At 37.7% G+C, this 20,098-nt stretch overlaps 1 protein-coding gene across 4 annotated transcripts in view; it reads left to right on the top strand.

Annotated features, from left to right (window-relative positions):
- LOC150103503 (TBC1 domain family member 31) overlaps window positions 1–20,098 on the top strand; it is a 449,146-nt gene that overhangs the window by 261,191 nt on the left and 167,857 nt on the right. For all 4 annotated transcript variants that reach the window (XM_090398075.1, XM_090398077.1, XM_090398074.1 and 1 more), the window contains one exon: window positions 6,003–6,136. In XM_090398075.1, the coding sequence (XP_090254201.1) occupies window positions 6,003–6,136 (134 nt within the window). The remainder of the gene's footprint in view (window positions 1–6,002; window positions 6,137–20,098) is intronic.

The following is a 20,098-nucleotide window of genomic DNA, read 5'->3' as shown; positions in this document are numbered from 1 at the left end:
CACTTATCTTGTTGCAGCCCACATGATGACTGATGTATTGGCTATACACACCACCTGATTTTTATTTTTATTTTGAAATTGTAAAGCTCTTGTAAACAAACAAAATTAAAAAAAAAATGTATAGCAGACAAAAACTAAGCCATTTGAAAGACATTGAAATTTCTGATACAGGATATAGTAACAGTTTAAGTAGTCTTAAAGCTTAACTTTATCAGTACAGTTAATCTGTTAACTGCACCACCATTGAGGAAGCTCAGTTCTAATTGAAGGAGAAAGCCCTTATCCTTGTCTTCAGTCTTTCATGTCACCCTTTTCATCTTTGATTCTTTTTAGAGTATACTCTTTCTCCTATTTCTAAGGCTTTTTCAACAGTCTCCAGAACATTTTGCCATCTTTATGATATTTATCTTCTATATTTTGACAGAAGTCTTCCCATGATTGTTTAGCTACTTTAGCACATAGCTTAGCTCTCTTACATTTTTCTCTGTATTCTCTTAGAACATCTACCTTATTTGTTAGGAACTATTGGTATACTTTCTTTTCCACAAATGCCTCATTAACTTGTGACTTCTGTGGTGTTATTTTTCTATCCTTGTAGACAACTTCACTACATGCCGTCCTAGTTGAATCGATCAATGTTTTCTTCAGAGCTTGCAACTGAGACTCCACTATTTGGTTCTTGTTTTCAAGCTGTCCTGGTTTGCCAAGTGGTTAGTGTCTCCAGAGAAGGCTGCAGGTTCAAAGTATGGATGTTTGTAATTGTCCTACTGAACATTTATGATATGTGCTGCTGTAACCTGTGTCCTTACACATTATGACCTTTGATGTCTTTGTACCATAAAAGCCAAATCAGATCATAATAAATTTAGTTTAATCCTTTATCCAAGTGTGAGCAAACAAAGTTTGCACCTGAAAGTATCTTCAGGACTGGTGTAAGGTGGTACAACACCAGGGCAACTCATTGCAAAGGTGGAGCAAGCTACCAACACTCCTGTCTCAGTATCTGCTATAATGCAAAACACATCTCCTTGCGGATATGTCTAATGTTATGCATTAAGGGAAGGGCCACTACCCAGACTAGTTTCGACCTTTATTGAGGTCTCTTCAGTGGGAGCCAGGCCCAAGCTGAGATACCAGGCAGAAGCATTCGCAGGTCATCTTTACCTATAGGAGTTGCCAAATGGTGTGCCACCCTTTTTTAATAAATTACTCTGGATTTAGAGAAAGATGTTGAAAGTTTATTTTTCACTTGGTTAGAGTATAATAAATTTAGTTTAATCCTTTATTCAAGTGTGAGCAAACAAAGTTTGCACCTGAAAGTATCTTCAGGACTGGGGTAAGGTGGTACAACACCAGGACAACTCGTCGCAAAGGTGGAGCAAGATACCAACACTCATGGTGTTGTACCACCTTACCCCAGTCCTGAAGATACTTTCAGGTGCAAACTTTGTTTGCTCACACTTGAATAAAGGATTAAACTAAATTTATTATATTCTAACCAAGTGAAAAATAAACTTTCAACATCTTTCTCTAAATCCAGAGTAATTTATTAAAAAAGGGTGGCACACCATTTGGCAACTCCTATAGGTAGAGATGACCTGTGAATGCTTCTGCCTGGTATCTCAGCTTGGGCCTGGCTCCCACTGAAGAGACCTCAATAAAGATCGAAACTAGTCTGGGTAGTGGCCCTTCCCTTAATGCATAACATTAGACATATCCGCAAGGAGATGTGTTTTGCATTATACAAGATACTGAGATACGAGTGATGTTAGCTTGATCCACCTTTGCAATGAGTTTCCCGGTGTTGTACTACCTTACCCCAGTCCTGAAGATACTTTCAGGTGCAAACTTTGTTTGCTCACACTTGGATAAAGGATTAAACTAAATTTATTATACTCTAACCAAGTGAAAAATAAACTTCCAAATCAGATCAAAAATCTTATTTTCAAACTGTTTCACTTTTAATTCAATAATTGGATGAATTGGGTTTGAGGCTACATTGTGATTGGATGGTAAATTTAGTGCTCTTGTAAAATTGCTGATTTTTATCTGTTTTATTGTGCTTTTTCCCATAGAAAATTAGTGTTTTATAGTATATATAAGTGTACATTTTAGTGTTTTAATTGTATTTATTGTTTTATAACATATTTTTGTTAAGACATTGCGTTATTAAATACAGTTTCAAATGGTGCCAAAAATGCATAGGAAACGTAGCACTAAGAAGAGCAAAGTCGAAAATAATAAGGCTTGCTCCTTTAAACAGGTTCTTTTTTGAAGATGAAAGGAGGTTATCAAAGGAGGTTATTGAAAACGAATAAACTTCTGAAATAGTGAAAGTAAAGCAAATTATTAGAGAGACGATGTGGGAATTACAGAAGGAAGAATGAACATAGGGAGGAAAAGAAAATCATGCAACAGATTAAGAAACAAAGCATGAATCAGGTAAATTAGTAAGTAACGAAAATCAGCTAAGAAACATTGTAAAAAGCAGGATGTTATTTGGTATGGCTCATAAAACATGCTGTTGATGAGTGGGTTATAACTTTGAGTTTTCCAGAAGCAAATATTATGAGAGATTATTTTGCTCATACTATTTCATAATAATATTGTGAGATTGACAAGCGAATTAAAAAACAGAAAAGAAAAGTAAACAAGATCATAATTGTAATAGGTACTAACGATTTAACTAGTGATAAGTTCAGTATGAGCTTATTTTTTATGATTACTCTTCCAACAACCCTTTCATGTCAATATTTTGACATGAAAGGGTGACATTAATTATCCAAACATTGATTAGCTAGCAATAAAATCTCATGAAAAGAATGAAACTGAATTTATTGAGCTGTTAAGAGAGAACTTCCTCATACAGCATGTGACAGGAAGGAATTAGAGTTCAAAGAGTGCTAGATTTGATTATAGTGTCAGAGGGTGTTTCAGTTAAAGATATAACTATTCTGCCTCTGGTTGGTGACAGTGATCATGCAGTACTCACTTGGGAAGTAGCTAAGTTTATGAATGTTCCATTCAGGAAAGATTACATGCTGAACTACAAAGCAGGAAATTATGACCTACTGAGGAGTATACTGAGTTCAGAGCAATGATATTGGTTACTGGATAGGAAGCATTAAAAAAAATACTTAAATGATGCAATATCAGAATGTGTCCTGAGAGTTTGAAGAATAAATATGGTAGGAGTCAAATAGCTGTGTAATCTTATCAAGCAAGAGATTCACAAGAAAAGGATAATGTGGAGGGAACATCATGTGCATATGGATGATGTCCATTATGAAAATTATAAGCAGCTGGCCAGAAGAGTCAAACTGTTGTATGGAAAGCTAAGTATGAATATGAAAAGAACTGGCTCTTCAAAGATAACCCCAAAGAATTCTATTGATATGCTGCAAGTAAAAGAAAGAATGAATATGAAAGAATAACTCTACTGAATGCAGATGGTGTGAGAGTGACAGATGCAGAAGTTGTTCAACTAATTAGTGTCCATTTTGCTAAAAGCTATCAAACTGGAGTATGCAGTATTCAGCTCAGTCAGTGCTAACTCTTCACTGGATGTGGAAACTTAGATGCATGAGGAGTAGGTATTAAAGCTGTTTCACAAAATGAATAAGAATTCAGCAGTAGTTGCTGATGGGATATAAACACGGATACTAAAAGAGTGTTCAGCTGAACTAGGTATTCCTTTAACGTGGCTATATAATATGAGTCTCAGAATGGCGAAGATTCTGCAGGAGTGGAAAGAATGTATGGTAATGCACAAGGTTGGTACAAAAACTGATGTATCCAACCAACCAATCATTATCTCTCTCTCTCAGAAGTGGTGGTGAAGAATTTGTAAAAGTTGGTTAGGGCTTGCATTCAGAAATGTTTTGACAAAGAATCTCTATTTTGCAATGAACAGCCTGTGTTTACTTAAAAAAAAGGTCATGTTTTAGCAACTTACTCACATTCTATAATTATGTGGCCATGTGTAGCTAGACAAGAAGAATGGGTAAACCATGATGCTTTTCGATTTTGCTCAAGTCTTTTGACAGAATGCAGCATCAAAGACTGTTGCATAATATGGAGAATATTGGTTTGGATTATAAAATATTAGTGCGGATAAAGGAATGTCTGAATGAGAGATATCAAAAAGTGATATATGGACAATGTGAGTCTGCACAATTTAAGGTAACCTTTGGTGTGCCACAAGGATTAGTCGCTACTCCACTATTATTCAATCTGTATATTGAATAATAGTGGAGCAGGGTTTGACAGGTCATGTAGCCTGTCAAATCCTACATTGGGAAGGGTTTGACAGGCAACATACATTAGGCTAATCAGGAATGCAGCTGATATGCAGTACTTGCAGAATGATTTGAATACGCTGGAATTGTGGGCATGGGAAAATGGAGGACAAGATGTTCAATGTCAGTAAATGCAAAGTCATGCATCAGTTTGTCATGATTAGGTATCCAATGTTGTGTTGTATTATATTGGTGGGATTATGCTCGAAGAAACTGATGAGGCTTGGGATCTTGGAGTGTTAGTAAATAGGAAGTTGAAGTTCAGGGGTCATGTAGCAAAGATTGTAAATATAGTCTTATTCAATTTTTCTTATTCAGAAAATTGCAACGCCGAAACAAACTTTGAAATGTAAAGATGAGGAATAAGGATGTCATTTTGCCTCTGTACAAGGCCTTGATAAGACTTCACTTAGACTATTGTGTGCAGGTCTGGTCTCCTGGTTTCTGTTGTGATTCTGATAGAGTGCAAAGGAGAGTGTTAAAATGATATCAGGATTGTGGAATATTGATTGTAGATTGCTGACACTGGCAAACAGGAGAAAGAGGGGTGATATGACTGAGACTTATAAACTAATGAAACGTTGATACAGGATTTCATTTAATGGAATTTTTCATTTTATGAAGGGTGGGAAAAGGACAAAAGGTTATCCTTGGAAGCTGAGAATGAATGCTGCCAAGAAAGTGGTGAGATCTAGATTTTTTCTCTAGATCTTCTCTAGTGTGGTGCATGATTAGAATGGATTGCCATTGGATGATGTGTGTGCAAGCAGTGTGAATGAATTCAAGAACAAGTATGATAGCTGGTGCGTGTGGCACGTGGCTTCCTTTGATGAGTATCTGACTCCCTGGAGGGCTCTGTTAATAATAATAATAATGTTTGTATAGTTGAGTGTACAGTTTACCTGTAAAAGCTGCTCATCTTCAATTGTTTTTAAGACTTTCTTACATACAGTTCTTTTCAACATGATATTCATTTTTATTCTACTTAAAACTAATTGATGTTGCTTCCAAAATTCCTTTCAAAACAATTTTAGGTTAAATTTTTTAAGTAAGGTGAATAGAATTCTTGGTGAAATGGGGAACAATTTCTCCTGACAGAAAATGTGATTTTTTAACTGTTTTGCAAGATTGTAGGTCACGTTGTCTGTACTATGTTTTATAGGTTAGAGATGGGTATTGAATTTGTGAAATTTTTGGACCTATATATCTGGGTTCATTTCATATGCTAAGGTTTAATATGCACTTAAGCCTATTGTTATGTTAGTTAATGAAAAATGCAACCACTGAACTAAGTGTGGTGACATTAGTCACTCACTTGTTTACTAGGCTCAGTATTGCTCAATATAAACAAACTGTAAGTTTTAAAATACTGCCGTAATTCACCACACACTACAAACTGTTGTTTTTCTGCATATTCTAGCTTTTTTTATTTGCTAGTTTTTTCTTCCATAGATTATGTGTGTGGTCACACACACATAATCTATGGAAGAAATAATTTATGAATAAATAGCTGGAATACACACACACACACACACACACACACACAAATCCCCCTCCTCTTTTTGATATAGAACCGTATTTACTAATTTCAGCATTACTTTATCATAATTTTTACATTTATATTATAAAATTTTTCATTCTTATGAAATATAGACTAATTATTTACTAAATAATTGCATGAAATCATATATGTTTTATTTTTAGGTAATTGGTTTCAGAATTGGTTTATCTTTTTTCCTCATATTCCTGTGAATATTTTATGCACTGCTGAAAACTTGTTGTGCACCCATGATAAACCTTTGCTAAAGCATTTTGTGTGTCACGATGTAACTACTCAGGTAAATATAAATTTTCAGAAAATTTTGAACTTTCTAGCAGTATATATTTGTTAAGTGTGCTGTTAACTTATAATAAATTTAATTTAATCCTTTATTCAAGTGAGAGCAAACAAAGTTTGCACCTGAAAATATTTTCAGGACTGAATATGGTGTTGTACTATCTTACCTGGGTAAGTAGTATAACACAAGGCAACTCGTAGCAAAGGTGGAGCAAGCTACCAACACTCCTATTCCAGTATCTCCCATAATGCAAAACACATCTCCTTGCAGATATGTATAATGTTATGCATTAAGGGATTGGCCACTTCCCAGACTAGTTTCGACCTTTATTGAGGTCTCTTCAGTGGGAGCCAGGCCCAGAGTTGGAGATACCAGGCAGAAGCAATAGCAAGGTCATCTTTACCTATAGGAGTTGCCAAAAGGTTTGCCATCTTTTTTTTTTTTATTAAATTACTCTGGATTTAGAGAAAGATGTTGAAAGTTTATTTTTCACTTGGTTAGACTATAATAAATTTAGTTATATATCTGGACTCACTTGGATAAAGGATTAAACTAAATTTATTATAGTGCTGTTAACTTATTCATCAAATTATGTGAAACTGTGAAATATTACATGCTAATCAGCAGTGTATGTGTGAAAGTCTGCTGGCTCTGGGCAGAAGGAATAAATAGCTGGAATATGTGTATAAAATAAATTTATAAGTAGTGGAGAGAAAAAAAAAGTGAGTTTCAAATGAGTCTTTGTGCAAGCAAAGTGTATGTTTATTAAGTTTAGAGAGATTGGTTAGTTGACTTGAATTGCAGCCGAAGTAGATAAGGCTAGTAAAGCAGTGTACATGGCATAATGTCATACTTTCTTTTGGCTGGTTTGTTTGTTTTTGTGGGATGGAAAAATTAGAGAGATTATGTGATAAAATATCATTGAAATCAAATGGAAATGAGAGTGAGGAAATAGCATGGTTGAGCAGAGACAAATGAAATGAAAATTGAAAAAGTAGTAGGTAGGGAAGCTTTTTAGAATAAAAAATGAAACAGAAAATTGGGTTCAGGCTATTCAGTGAGAAATCCATTTGTGTAAAGCTAATGTAAATCAGGTGATTATTATTTTTTTTATTTATTTATTTTATTTTATTTTATTTTTTAACTGAGAAAAATCCATGTTTGAAAGTATATTGCTGCTGATTTTTGTGTTGTTGTATTTGGTGCATTCATAACACTTTTTTTGAGATATTGCAGTATTAAATAGCATTGAATAAAACTGGGCCCAAAGTTCTGCTTATTTTTTATGAAGTGCCCCAGATTTAGGGAATAGTAATGGCATCACTGTAGGCTTTATGTCTAGTGGGATGTAAAGAAGTGGAAGGGATGGATAATTTATCAATCTTTTGGCATTGTAACCATTGGACAGGAAGGTTTGGCAAACATAGGCGATTTCAGCTCTAAGGGAAGCTTGAGTAGAACAGAAGTTGGAGGCTGTATTTCCCATCATCCCCATTCTCAATGATATAGTGTTATCAAAATCCTTTTCTAGAACAAAATGTTTAAAATCTTAAAAATAATAAAGGTAGATTGAAGAGATAGAAGGCAATTTCTACAGGTGCTCCAAGAAGCCCAAATAGAAACAATTAGTAGCAAAACTAAAACAGCAAGGATACATGAAGGTGTAAGACAAGAATGTTCTCTTTTTTCCTATACTGTTTAATTTCTACATTAATGATGGGAATAGAGTGACTGATGCAGAGGACATAGTGGAATTGTTCAATGAACACTTTATTGGAGTATTTCATCCTAGAGGAGTCTGTTTTAATGCTAGAGGGATAGGACTGGTACGAGGTCTCGAGGTACAGGAGGAGAGTGTGTTTCAGATACTGAGTACTCTGGATGTCAGTAAAGCTGTGGGACTGGATGGTATTTCGCCACGAGTTTTGAGAGAATGTGCTAGGGAATTGACAATACCTTTAACGTGGCTTTTCAATGAAAGTCTGGCTTTGGCAAAGGTGCCCAGGGAATGGAAGGAAGGTAAGATAGTGCCATTGCATAAGGGTGGTAACAGACTGGAAGTGTCTAATTATAGGCCAGTCTGTGTGTCATCAGTAGTTGTTAAGATCTTGGAGAAAGTAGTGAGGGACCGTGTACAGCATTGGGCAGATGAGGGTAATGTTATCTGTGAGAATCAACATGGATTTGTGAAAGGACGCTCTTGTTTTAGCAATATGCTAGCCTTTTATAATAAAGTTACAAGAGCATTAGATGAGGGAAAGGCATATACTGCAATTTTCTTAGACTTGGCGAAGGCATTTGACAGGGTGCCACATGATAAGCTGATATTTAAGTTGCAGCACATGGGTCTGGATGTCAGATTGGTCAACTGGATTCAGGATTGGCTATCTGATAGGTATCAGAGAGTTGTGTATGGTGGAGCAGTTTCCAGGAGGCAGAGGGTTACAAGTGGGGTCCCACAGGGCTCAGTACTAGGACCTATATTGTTTAACCTTTATATCAATGACATAGCCAGTGGATTGCAGGGGGATATTCAGTTGTTTGTGGATGATGCGAAGCTTGGAAGGATTATTAGTAATAGTGCAGATGTGGTAGCCCTGCAAGAGGATTTAAATAAGCTAGATAGATGGGCAAATGAATGGGGGTATCAGTTTAATGCAGCAAAATGTAAGGTCTTGAGGTTTGGGAAACATCGATGGGATGCTGCATACTCTATGGGAGGAGTTATACTGGAGGAAGTAGGGGAGACAAGAGATCTGGGGTTGATGATTGATAGAAACCTGAAGTTTAGGGGACATATTGCAAAGGTGGTGAAGGTAACACAGAGGATTGCTGCTATTATGAGAAGGACACTGACCTGCAGAGATAAGAGGGTTATCATTCCGTTGTATAAGTCTCTGATCAGACCACACTTGGACTATTGTTCTCAGATTTGATCCCCAGGATTTGAAGGGGATAAATTAACCGTGGAAAGGATACAAAGACGGATGACAAAGATGGTTTCAGGACTGTACAAGGATAGTTATGAGGATCGGCTGAGAGAATGTGGACTGCAGAGTTTGGTGGATAGAAGAAGGAGAGGTCATATGATTGAGACTTTTAAACTGTTGAGAGGTGGTTACAGGGTTGACACTGGGGAGTTCTTTCGCTTGGTTGATCAGCGGGAAGGAGTGATGACAAGAGGCCATCCCTGGAAGTTACGAAAGGAAACTGTGAGCAAGAGGGTAAGGAGTGGTTTCTTTGTGTGGAGGGTGGTTGAGCCGTGGAATGCATTGCCTGATGGAGTGGTGGGAGCGAGAACGGTCAGTGGGTTTAAGGAGTGGTATGATAAACTTTGTGTTTCTCAGGGGGGGACTTCCCCTCGATGAGTCTTGACAGACTTTATGTCTTAGAAAGGACCTCCCTCGATGAGGCTTTTGACTCCTTGGAGGCCTGAATAATAATAATAATAATAATAATAATAATAATAATAAATTAACAGAACTAATAGAAACAGGAATTAAGATAAATAGAATTGCAATTAACTGGCTCCAATTTGCTAATGATGTTACTGCTGATAATGAGGACACACTAAAATCCACAATCTTTTCACACAATATGGCCTAACATTAATTATAAGAAACTAAACTGCTTATCACAAGTAAAACGAATCCCATGAAAATAAATTTAGAAATAAATACCAACCCGATACAACAAGTAACTTCCTTTAAATACTTTAGGAGTCTAATTACAGAAGGCGGAATAAGCCAATCAGATGTAAAAACAAAAATAGACTTGACTAAAAAAGTTTTCAAAAAAGAAGAAACACTTTTACTAGTAAATGATCCAGCATTCAATTAAAAAAAAAAAAGAGATACTAGTAAAAACATACAAATGAAGCATAGCACTACTGTATGGTTGTGAGACTTGAATTTTAACAAAACAAGACACCAAAAAGTTGGAAACATTTGAGCTTTGATAATGGAGAAGGAAGACAAGTTCTAATGGATAGAAAGAAAGACTAACAAAGCTCTAAACATGGTTGAAGATGAAGAAGAGTAGTCATTAATAAACCACATCAACAAGAGACTTGACTTAATATGGAAATGATGGAAGGAAAGAAGCCAATAGGTAGACCAAGAATTTCCTATGTAAGTAACTTAACAACTGGAGCAAAAAACTATGAAATAAAAAGAATGGCACAGATAGGACATCATGATATACTGCTGCCACTAGCCAATGTTTGTATTGACACACAGAAAAGGAGAGTATGACTTGGTTTTAGGTCTATAAAGAATTAAGGTGCCTATTCATGTATGAATGTGGTCTTTGACTAGCCTCTCTAATACCTTAATGACTATTCTAGAGATACTCCAGAGATTGGTCTATAATTGGCTGTATCAGTTTTGGTTCCATTCTTGTATAATGAAATTATCTTGATAAAATATAGAAGGATTACAAATGTACTTCTGGATTTTGTCAAAGTATTATATGGGATTCTACAAGCTAAAGGGAATGGTATGCAAAATTAGTTTGTTATTGGGCTGGCTGACAGGAGTCAGTTGGAATGGTGGTATTTAGTCTGAAATTAAGTATATTAGTTAATTGGTTTTGTAAGTAGTTGTGAAACTGGTGAAGAAATAAAAAGATTCAAAGAGAAAAAATAAAAAGCATGATAGTAGATATTGAGTTTGGAGGCCACATTGCAAGGCTAGTTAAGTCATTACATCATGTAATTGCAATGTTGAACTTATAGGAATCTGATGTGATTAGATCTAAGACTTCAACCGTTATGTGCTCTCCATTACATATTGCTTAAGGTAATTGTCCTTAAGAACTCAAGAAATTCATTCTTGTTATTCTCTACTGCTATCTCTTCATTCCAATCAGTATTGCCATAATTAAAATGATCCATAATGATCACCTCTCTTGCTCACTAATCCAAGTTACCTATGCATTTGATTTTGTCCGCCACCTTCTCTGGCCTATAGTAACACCCAACTAAATATCTCATCATACCAACCTCACACCATATTGCTCAAATTGCTGCCACTATTTTCCCCTTGTATCTCAATCTATCATACCTCATGATAAACATTCTATTATTATTATTATTCAGGCCTCCATGAAGTCAAGATACTCATCACAGGAGGTCCTTCCAAGGAAACACAAAGTCTATCATACCACTCCTTGACTATTATTGCTCTCGCCACTCTATCAGGCAATGCATTCCATGGTTCCACCAACCTGTCTTTTTATTTCTATTCCTTTCAGGATATCCTTCTCATTCACTCATGTTCAACTTATCCCAACTATTGTGTTTTTGGGTGAATAAACTCAATCACTGCAACAATTTTGTAAGAGTGACTAACTTGCAGAGAGGGACAGATGAACTGAAAGAGGAGGTGGAATATCTTGTGAACAAGATGAGAGGTATGAAAGATGAGATTAGGAGAATGGAAGAGATGTATGCAAGGCAAATCAGAGTAGGAGTGAGAGAAAGTTTTCGGAATGATAGAAGAGGAGAGAATAGAAGCAGTAGGAGAGAGTGAATGAGAGAAGGCTTTGGGAAGGATAGAATAGGAGAGTATAGAAACAATAGAAGACAGGAAATGAGAGAGAGGTATGGGAATGATAGAAGAGGAGCAAATGCGAACAGTAGAAGAGAGGGAATGAGAGAGAGGTATAGGCATGACAGAAGAGGAGAGAATGGGAACAGTAGAAGAGAGGGAATGAGAGACAGTTATGTTAACGATAGAAGAGGAGAGAATAGGATAAGTGGAAGAGAACGAATGAGAGAGAGAGAGCTATGGGAATGATAAAAGAGGAGAGAATGGAAACAGTAGAAGAGAGGGAATGAGAGAGAGTTATGGGAATGATAGAAGAGGAGAGAATAGGATGAATAGCATAAGTGCAAGAGAGGGAATGAGAGAATTATGGGAATGATAGAAGAGGAGAGAATGGAAACAGTAGGAGAGAGGGAATGGTAAGAGGTGTAACGTATGGTGACTCAATGATCCGTGGTGTGCAAGGTAGGATGCGTGAAGAGTGTTTGCTGGAGGAACAATAGAAAGTGTGGCTATGGCAATTAAGAGGGGTGAAAGGGTGGATGAGATGATTGTGATGGTAGGAACAAATGACTTGAGAGGTAATGTAAATTGTGCAGTGAGAGATATAAGATTCTTGCTTGAGGTAGTACGAAAGAAGATGCAGAGAGGAAAGATGGTGTGCATGTTGCCTAGGTATGATTGTGATGAGCTGAGCAGAAGAGCAGTAATAGCTAGAATGTGTCAGAAGAGAGGATTGGATGTGTGGATGCTTGGGGAATGTTTGAGGACAGAGAGGAATTGTATGCGAGAGACCGCTTGCATTTGAATGAGGAGGGACACAGGCATCTAGAGAGATTGCTGTTCTTGTGGGAAAGGGTACTTGGGAGAAGGGGGGACAACATCAGGTAGTGCTGAGCCCAGTGGAGTCTAGAGGGGATAATGCTGGGTATAGAAATAGTGGCCTTTTTATGCTTTATACTAATGCCAGCAGTATCCGGAATAAAGGAGAGGAATTGGTGGCACTGATAGCATCAGCCTGGCCAAAGATTATTGGGATCACTGAGACATGGTTGACAGAGGAGGATATAATAACAGGAATAGAAGTAGCAGGGTACAGCATTTTTTGGCAGGATAGAAAGGGAAAGTTTGGTTGTGGAGTACTGCTTTTGATAAGTGATGACCTATGTCCCCTAAGAGTCGAAGGCAGTGACAGTAATGATTTTGAAAGCATATGGTGTGAGGTAGAGATAGGCAAGATGGAATATTTAGTGGGGGTGTTGCCACAAACCAAGGAGAAAAGAGGGAGGGGACCAAGAGATGTTTAGACAGTTGAGCTTGGCAAGTGCAAGAAGAATGATTGTTATGGGAGATTTTAACTACATCAGTATAAATTGGGGAGAGGAAGATGTATGTAGCAACAAGGGAATGGAATTTCTAGAATTCTTGACAGATATCTTTGGCAACATATAATAGAGGGAACAACAGGTTTAAGAGTTTTGGATTTGGTGATAGCATCAGAAGAGTTGATAATAACTGAGATTGCATCTCTCCTACCAGTTGGAGAGAGTGACCATGTGGTTTTGACTTGGAAGATGAATAGACATGCAGGAGTATCAAAGAGACAGGAATGTATGTGGAATTATAAGGCAGGCGATTATAATAGTCTTAGACATCAACTTGGGGAAGTTTCATGGAGAGAGAAATTAGAAGGCCGGGATATCATTAGTACTTGGGAAATTGTGAAGGAATATTTGTTAGCAGCAATATTAAGCTGTATTCCACAAGTGAAGAAGTGGACACAATTTGGTGTAAAGTGGAATACAGACAATATCAAATAGGAACTGCAGGTGAAAAAGATATTATGGAAGAGATATAAGGAAACAAGTGGAGAGCAGATGCATGAAAAATATAAGATTCAGGCCAGGAGAATGACTAGTATGATAAGGAAGGTGAACCTGGAATATGAGAAGAGATTCGCTCTAAGATCCAAAGAAAATCCAAGGGAATGTTTTTAGCTATGTGGCCTGTAGGAGAAGAAATGATTGTGGAAGAATGAAATTGTGGGATAAAAATGGGAATAGAGTGACTGATGCAGAGGACATAGTGGAGTTGTTCAATGAGCACTTTATTGAAGTATTTCATCCTGGAGAAGAAGGTTTTAATACTAGAAGGAGAGGGCAAATTCGAGGTTTAGAGGTGCAGGAGGAGAACGTGTTCCAAATACTGAGTACTCTGGATGTCAGTAAAGCTGTGGGATTGGATGGTATTTCACCAGGAGTTTTGAGAGAATGTGCTAGGGAACTGACAGCTCCTTTGACCTGGCTTTTCAATGAAAGTCTGGCTATGGGAACGGTGCCCAGCCCAGGGAATGGAAGGAAGGTAAGATAGTGCCATTGCATACGGGCGGTAGCAGACTGGAAGTGTCTAATTATAGACCAGTTTGTGTGTCATCAGTAGTTGTTGAGATCTTGGAGAAATTAGTTTGGGACCGTATACAACATCGTGAAGATGAGGGTAATGTTATCTGTGAGAGTCAACATGGACTTTGTGAGGGAGTGCCCTTGTTTCAGTAATATGCTAGCCTTTTATAATAAAGTTACAAGAGCAGTAGATGAGGGAAAGGCATATATTGCCATTTTCTTGGATTTAGCGAAGGCATTTGATAGGTCGCCACATATGATAAGCTGATATTTAAGTTGCAGCATGTGAGTTTGGATGTCAGGTTGGTCAACTGGATTCAGGATTGGCTGTCTGATAGGTATCAGAGAGTTGTGTATGGTGGAGCAGTTTTAAGGAGGCAGAGGGTTATAAGTTGGGTCCCACAGGGCTTGGTACTGGGACCTATATTATTTAGCTTTTATATCAATGACATTGTCAATGGATTTCAGGGGGATATTTAGTTGTTTGCGGATGATGTGAACTCAGAAGGGTTATTAGTAATAGTGCAGATGTGGTAGTCCTGCAAGAGGATTTGAATAAGCTAGACATATGGGCAAATGATTGGGGGTATCAGTTTAATGCAGCAAAATATAAAGTCTCGAGGTTTGGGACACATTGATGGGACGCTGCATACTCTATTGGAAGAGCTATACTGGAGGAAGTAGGGGAGACAAGAGATCAGCAGTTGATGATTGATAGACACCTGAAATTCAAGCGACATATTGCAAAGGTGGTGAAGGTAACACAGAGGATTGCTGCAATAATGAGAAGGAAACTGACCTGCAGAATCCTGTATAAGACCCTGATCAGGCCACACTTAGACTATTGTTCTCAGATTTGGTCCCCAGGATTTGAAGGGGATAAATTAACTGTGGAAAGGGTACAGAGGCAGATAACAAAGACAGTTTCAGGACTGTGCAATGTTAGTTATGAGGATCAGTTGAGGGAATGTGGACTGCAGAGTTTGGCGGATAGAAGAAGAAGGAGAGGTGATATGATTGAGACTTTTAAACTATTGAGAGGTAGTTAGAGGGTTGACACTGGAGTGTTCTTTCGCTTGGTTGAACAGAGGGAAGGAGTGATGACAAGGGGCCATCCCTGGAAGTTACGAAAGGAAACTGTGAGCAAGAGGGTGAGGAGTGGTTTCTTTGCATGGAGGATGGTTGAACCATGGAATGCATTGCCTGATTGAGTGGTGAGAGCGAGAACGATCAATGAGTTTAAGGAGTGGTATGATAGACTTTGTGTTTCCTAGGAAGGACCTCCCACAATGAGTCTTTTGACTCCTTGAAGGCCTGAATAATAATAATAATTTTATCTCTCCTTTCCACTTAACTACTCTCTCTGTCAGTAAATTCCTGTTCTCACATTCTCATCTCACTACTCTGATTCCTGTTCACAATCACTTTGGTCTCACTTATGGCAGCACTTGTGCATTCATCTTAACTCAAATTGGGTTCTCTTCTCTAGTTTCACTGAGCAAGCAGACAGGGATTCCAAGATATATGCCATTAGCAATGACTTATCACAGATTATCAGTCTCCCACTGGAATACTTGACAATTCTCTCCTATCTGCCAACCACTTGATCTCTTCTTAACAAGCTCCCCTTCCAATTATACTCTTGATGTCAGTTCTCCTCTTGGTAACTTGGAACACAACTTCATAAAAGTCTCCTTTGCTATGGAACAACTTTCACCCAACAGTTCTTAGACTTGTGTCCTTTGCCATTAAAAAGTTGCCAGATGGAATGCTCCCCATGACTTCTACACCTCCTTCTCATGGTCTGACTACAGTTTCATTTCTCTTGATCCAAAAACCTGCTCAGACTGATTAACAAAAATCATCCTCACAAGGAATAAAGTCCTTCATCCCTCATTCCACCTGAAATCCCTGCCCACAATCCAAGCCTTGGTTCTTGCAAAAGTGTGCCATTGCAGTACAAGAAAAAAAAAAAAAAAACTCGGCATACCACAAAGTGACTCAAGACCAAAATTCCAGATGTTTGCTTCCTATATCACAGCTTGCAATGGCTGTAAAAAGAACCATCATCAAATCTGAATCAGACTTTGAAAGGACCAAATGCTGCAAACTTCCCTACTGTCTGGATGGAGTTATGCCTTCTGGTCTCTTGTCATGGTGATTGGATTTACCTTTGATCCACCAGTGTTTCTTTCCCTTTCACATCCAGATGGTATCATAGCCACATAACTCAATGACAAAGCCGACTTACTTTTATCACTCTTCTCTTTGCATTCCTGCATTGATTATCAGAGCAAAGAACCTCCCACATTAATGAGAACCAGTCACTCTGTCACGCACAGTCTTCTTCCAGAAAGAAATGCAAAGAATCCTTAATAACCTAAACACAAACAAGGCTTTTGGGGTCCCGATGGTATCTGCTTATTGTGTTAAAAACTTGCGCCCCAGAGCTAACACCAATTCTCTGTTACCTCTTCAATCTGTTCTATTCAGCTGGCATCTCCCCTACAGCATGGAACAGGCTCTCATCCAGCCCATTCCAAAGAAAAGGGATAAAAGTCAATCTACAAACTACTGTCCAGTTACTCTCGCTTCTGGTTTCTCTCTTTTTTATTACTACAGAGAAGGTCATCAACAGCAAAGTTCTTCATCACCTGGAAACCCATCAACTAATCAGTGACTGACAATATGGATTTTTCTACTCTTGATTCACAGCTGATCTTCCAGCCTTCACCATGGGTTTCGGGATTCAAGATATGGAAAAATTTGGAGAAATTCAATCATTCTCAACATCTCAAAAGCATTTGACTGAGTTTAGCACAGGGCATACTTAACAGTGCTATTCTATTAATACCTAACATTCTTTAGCTAATACTTAACATTCTATGTTCTTCCTTCCACTCTCTGTACTGGATTGTAAACTTTCTCACTGGCCACTCACTATGAATCATGGTGGATGTTTCTCTTCTCAGATTTCCCACCAATGATGAAGTACCTTAAAGTTCTGTATGCTCACCCACTCTTTTCCTTCTGTATATAAATGACCTTCTCTCACAGACTTCAAATTCTCTTCATTGTTTTGCAGATGACAGTATGTTGCATTTCTCCTTTTCATTGGACAAACCTTGTAGTGCCCAATTGTTAGAAGTCTCAAGATTCACCTTGACCAATCTCCTGAATCTTGATCTTCTATCTATATATCAGTGGGGAGCAAGGACAACTTTGTCAACTGTAATGCCACCAAAACTCAGTCTTTACTGATCTCTCATAAGAGAGAGAGAGATCTTGGATCCCTTCCTATAATCTTCAGTAATCACCTGATATCCAAACACAATCAGCGTTTGATATTGGGATATGTAAGCTAGTCCCTCCTTGGACTGGCTTACTTCTCCAACCTTTCCTATCACAAACAAAAACATTTGGGATATAGATCCTGCAGCTGCCAAGAAACTTGGTGTAATCTTCTATTCAAACACTGCTTCACACCTTTACAGCTTCTTACTGTTTATAAATTCCAAATCTATGCAACCATGGTATATTGCTAAGATGGAGTGATGCACCAAAATCTTCTCTCATTGGATAGTGTCTGCTTTATGTCTGTTCTACTGATACTTCTACAGACAATGCTCTGAATTGGCTACTATCATTTCTCCCTAATCATAAAAAACAGCAGCTACTGCTAGCCATCACTGGTTTACAGTCCAGCTTGAAACTTGCCAAACCAACTTCTCTGCCTTCTCTCTCATTCCATCTACTTCTGCTCTCTGGAATAGCTGAGGAGGCTATTCCAGAGAGCAGATCACCCTCCTTGGAGTCGACAGACTCATCGTGGGAGGTTCATTCAATTGATAACATATTTATCATATAGAATCTCAAAGTCCTTAACACTCCTTGCATTAACAACACATTCTGGTAATGCATTTCATTCACGGACAATTCTCCATATAAAAAATCTACTCCTCACACCCTTCACCACACTTTTACATAACTTCCAGGAATAACCTCTGGTTCTTCCCCTCTCACCTTCTACTCTTTTTCTAATCCCCTCTGGATTAATCTGATAAAATCCTCTCACTAATTTAAACGTCTCTATCATATCACTTCTCTTCTTCCTATCCATCAAACTCTGCAATCTACATCTCTTCAACCTCTCTCCATAGTTAGCATTCCACCAAAGTCCTGATATTGTCTTAGTCTCTAATCTGGACCCTCTCCAATGTCTCCACATCACATTGAAAATCAGTTGACCAGATCTGAGCACAATAGTTAAAGTGTGGTCTGACCAGTGCCTTATACAGTGGCACAACCACTTCCTTATCCTTGCATGTTAGAGTACTTCTTATCATAGCAGCACTACAATGTGCAACCCTGACAATATGTCCTCTAACCTTCAGTCTACTGTCAGCCATCACTCCGAAATCTCTAATCTCATTCACTTCCTGTAGTACAGCACCATCAATATATTACACAGCCTTATATTTCTGCACTACAAAATGCAACACCTTACACTTATTGATATTAAAACTAACCTTCCCCAAAGAATACAATCTTTAGCTGTTCAAAAAAATTTGAACAGATTGCTCCTTTTTTCTTACCCTCTTGCCCACATATAATACTGATTTGGTATAGGTCCTCCAACCTTTCGTGTGTAGGTCTAATATATGGATAAAATTAGCATCACTTCTGACTATTGCAGATACCTTTTTCACATCACTCATTACATTTCCTTCTAGCAGCAGTCTTTCCATTTGGTACACCAAATCCATTTAAATTTAATCATTCCCTATTATACACATCCTATTATATGCATTCTACACATCAACAAACTGCACTCTTTTTTTCTTCACATAGATCTACTAGCATATTATTCATGATTTTTGCTTGCCATCTCAACTCATCATCATCCTCAGGTAACACAGCAATTACTTTTCCTACCACACTGTTGCATTTTACTCTCCTCAGTAATCAAAGCACTTTTTCTTGATAATCTTCTGATATCCATTCTCACATTTTCCTGTGTCCAACCAAAATCATTTGTTCCCACCACGACTAAATTTCTCATACACTTTAAATTAAAGATACCAAGAAATTATATTCTTGGTTTAACCCTTTATCCAAGTAAGCAAACACGTTTGATCCATAATGCACAGCACATCTCCTTGCTGACATCTATAATGCTATCCATTATGGGAAGGGTCACTACTCAGACTGGGTGTGACCTTTATTGAGGTCTCATTGGTGGGAGCCAGACCCAGAGGTGATACTAAGGTTGAAGTAATGCAGAAGTCGTATTTTCGTATACGAGTAGCCAAAAGGTGTCGTAACTTATTATTAAAATACTCTAGATTACAGATAGCTGTTGGAATTTTTACCACATTTGGTTATACTATAAATTAAAGATACCAAAAAATTATATTCTTGGTTTAATCCTTTATCCAAGCATAAGCAAACAAGTTTGCACCTAAGCTACTTTCAGGACTGGGGCAAGTGATGTGAGCTTCTTACACGAGTTGTCCCAGTCCTGAAAATAACTCAGGTGCAAACTTGTTTGCTTATGCTTTGATAAAAGATTAAACCAAGAATATAATTTCTTGGTATCTTTAATTTATAGTATAACCAAGTGGAAAAAATTCCAACAACTATCTGTAATCTAGAGTATTTTAATAATAAGTTACGACACCTTTTTGCTACTCGTACATGAAAATATGACTTCTGCATTACTCCAATCTTAGTATCACCTCTTGGTCTGGCTCCCATTGATGAGACCTCAGTAAAGGTCGAAACCGGTCTGGTTGCATTATGGGATGCTAAGGCAAGTGATGTGAAGTCATTAGCTTTTTATACGAGTTGCCCCAGTCCTGAAAATAGTTCAGATGCAAATTTGTTTGCTTATACTTGGATAAAGGATTAAACCAACAGTATAATTTCTTGGTATCTTTAATTTATGGTATAACCAAGTGGAAAAACTTACAACTATCTCCTCATACACTTACTTCTTGTATCCAGAGCATCAA

Source organism: Typopeltis vanoorti, chromosome 9 (genome assembly GCF_054136105.1).
Source record: "Typopeltis vanoorti isolate ZY-2024b chromosome 9, IOZ_Tvanoo_1.0, whole genome shotgun sequence".
NCBI lineage: Eukaryota > Metazoa > Arthropoda > Arachnida > Uropygi > Thelyphonidae > Typopeltis > Typopeltis vanoorti.
Note: the sequence above shows the minus strand (reverse complement) of the source record. Positions and strands in the feature narration are given on the sequence as shown.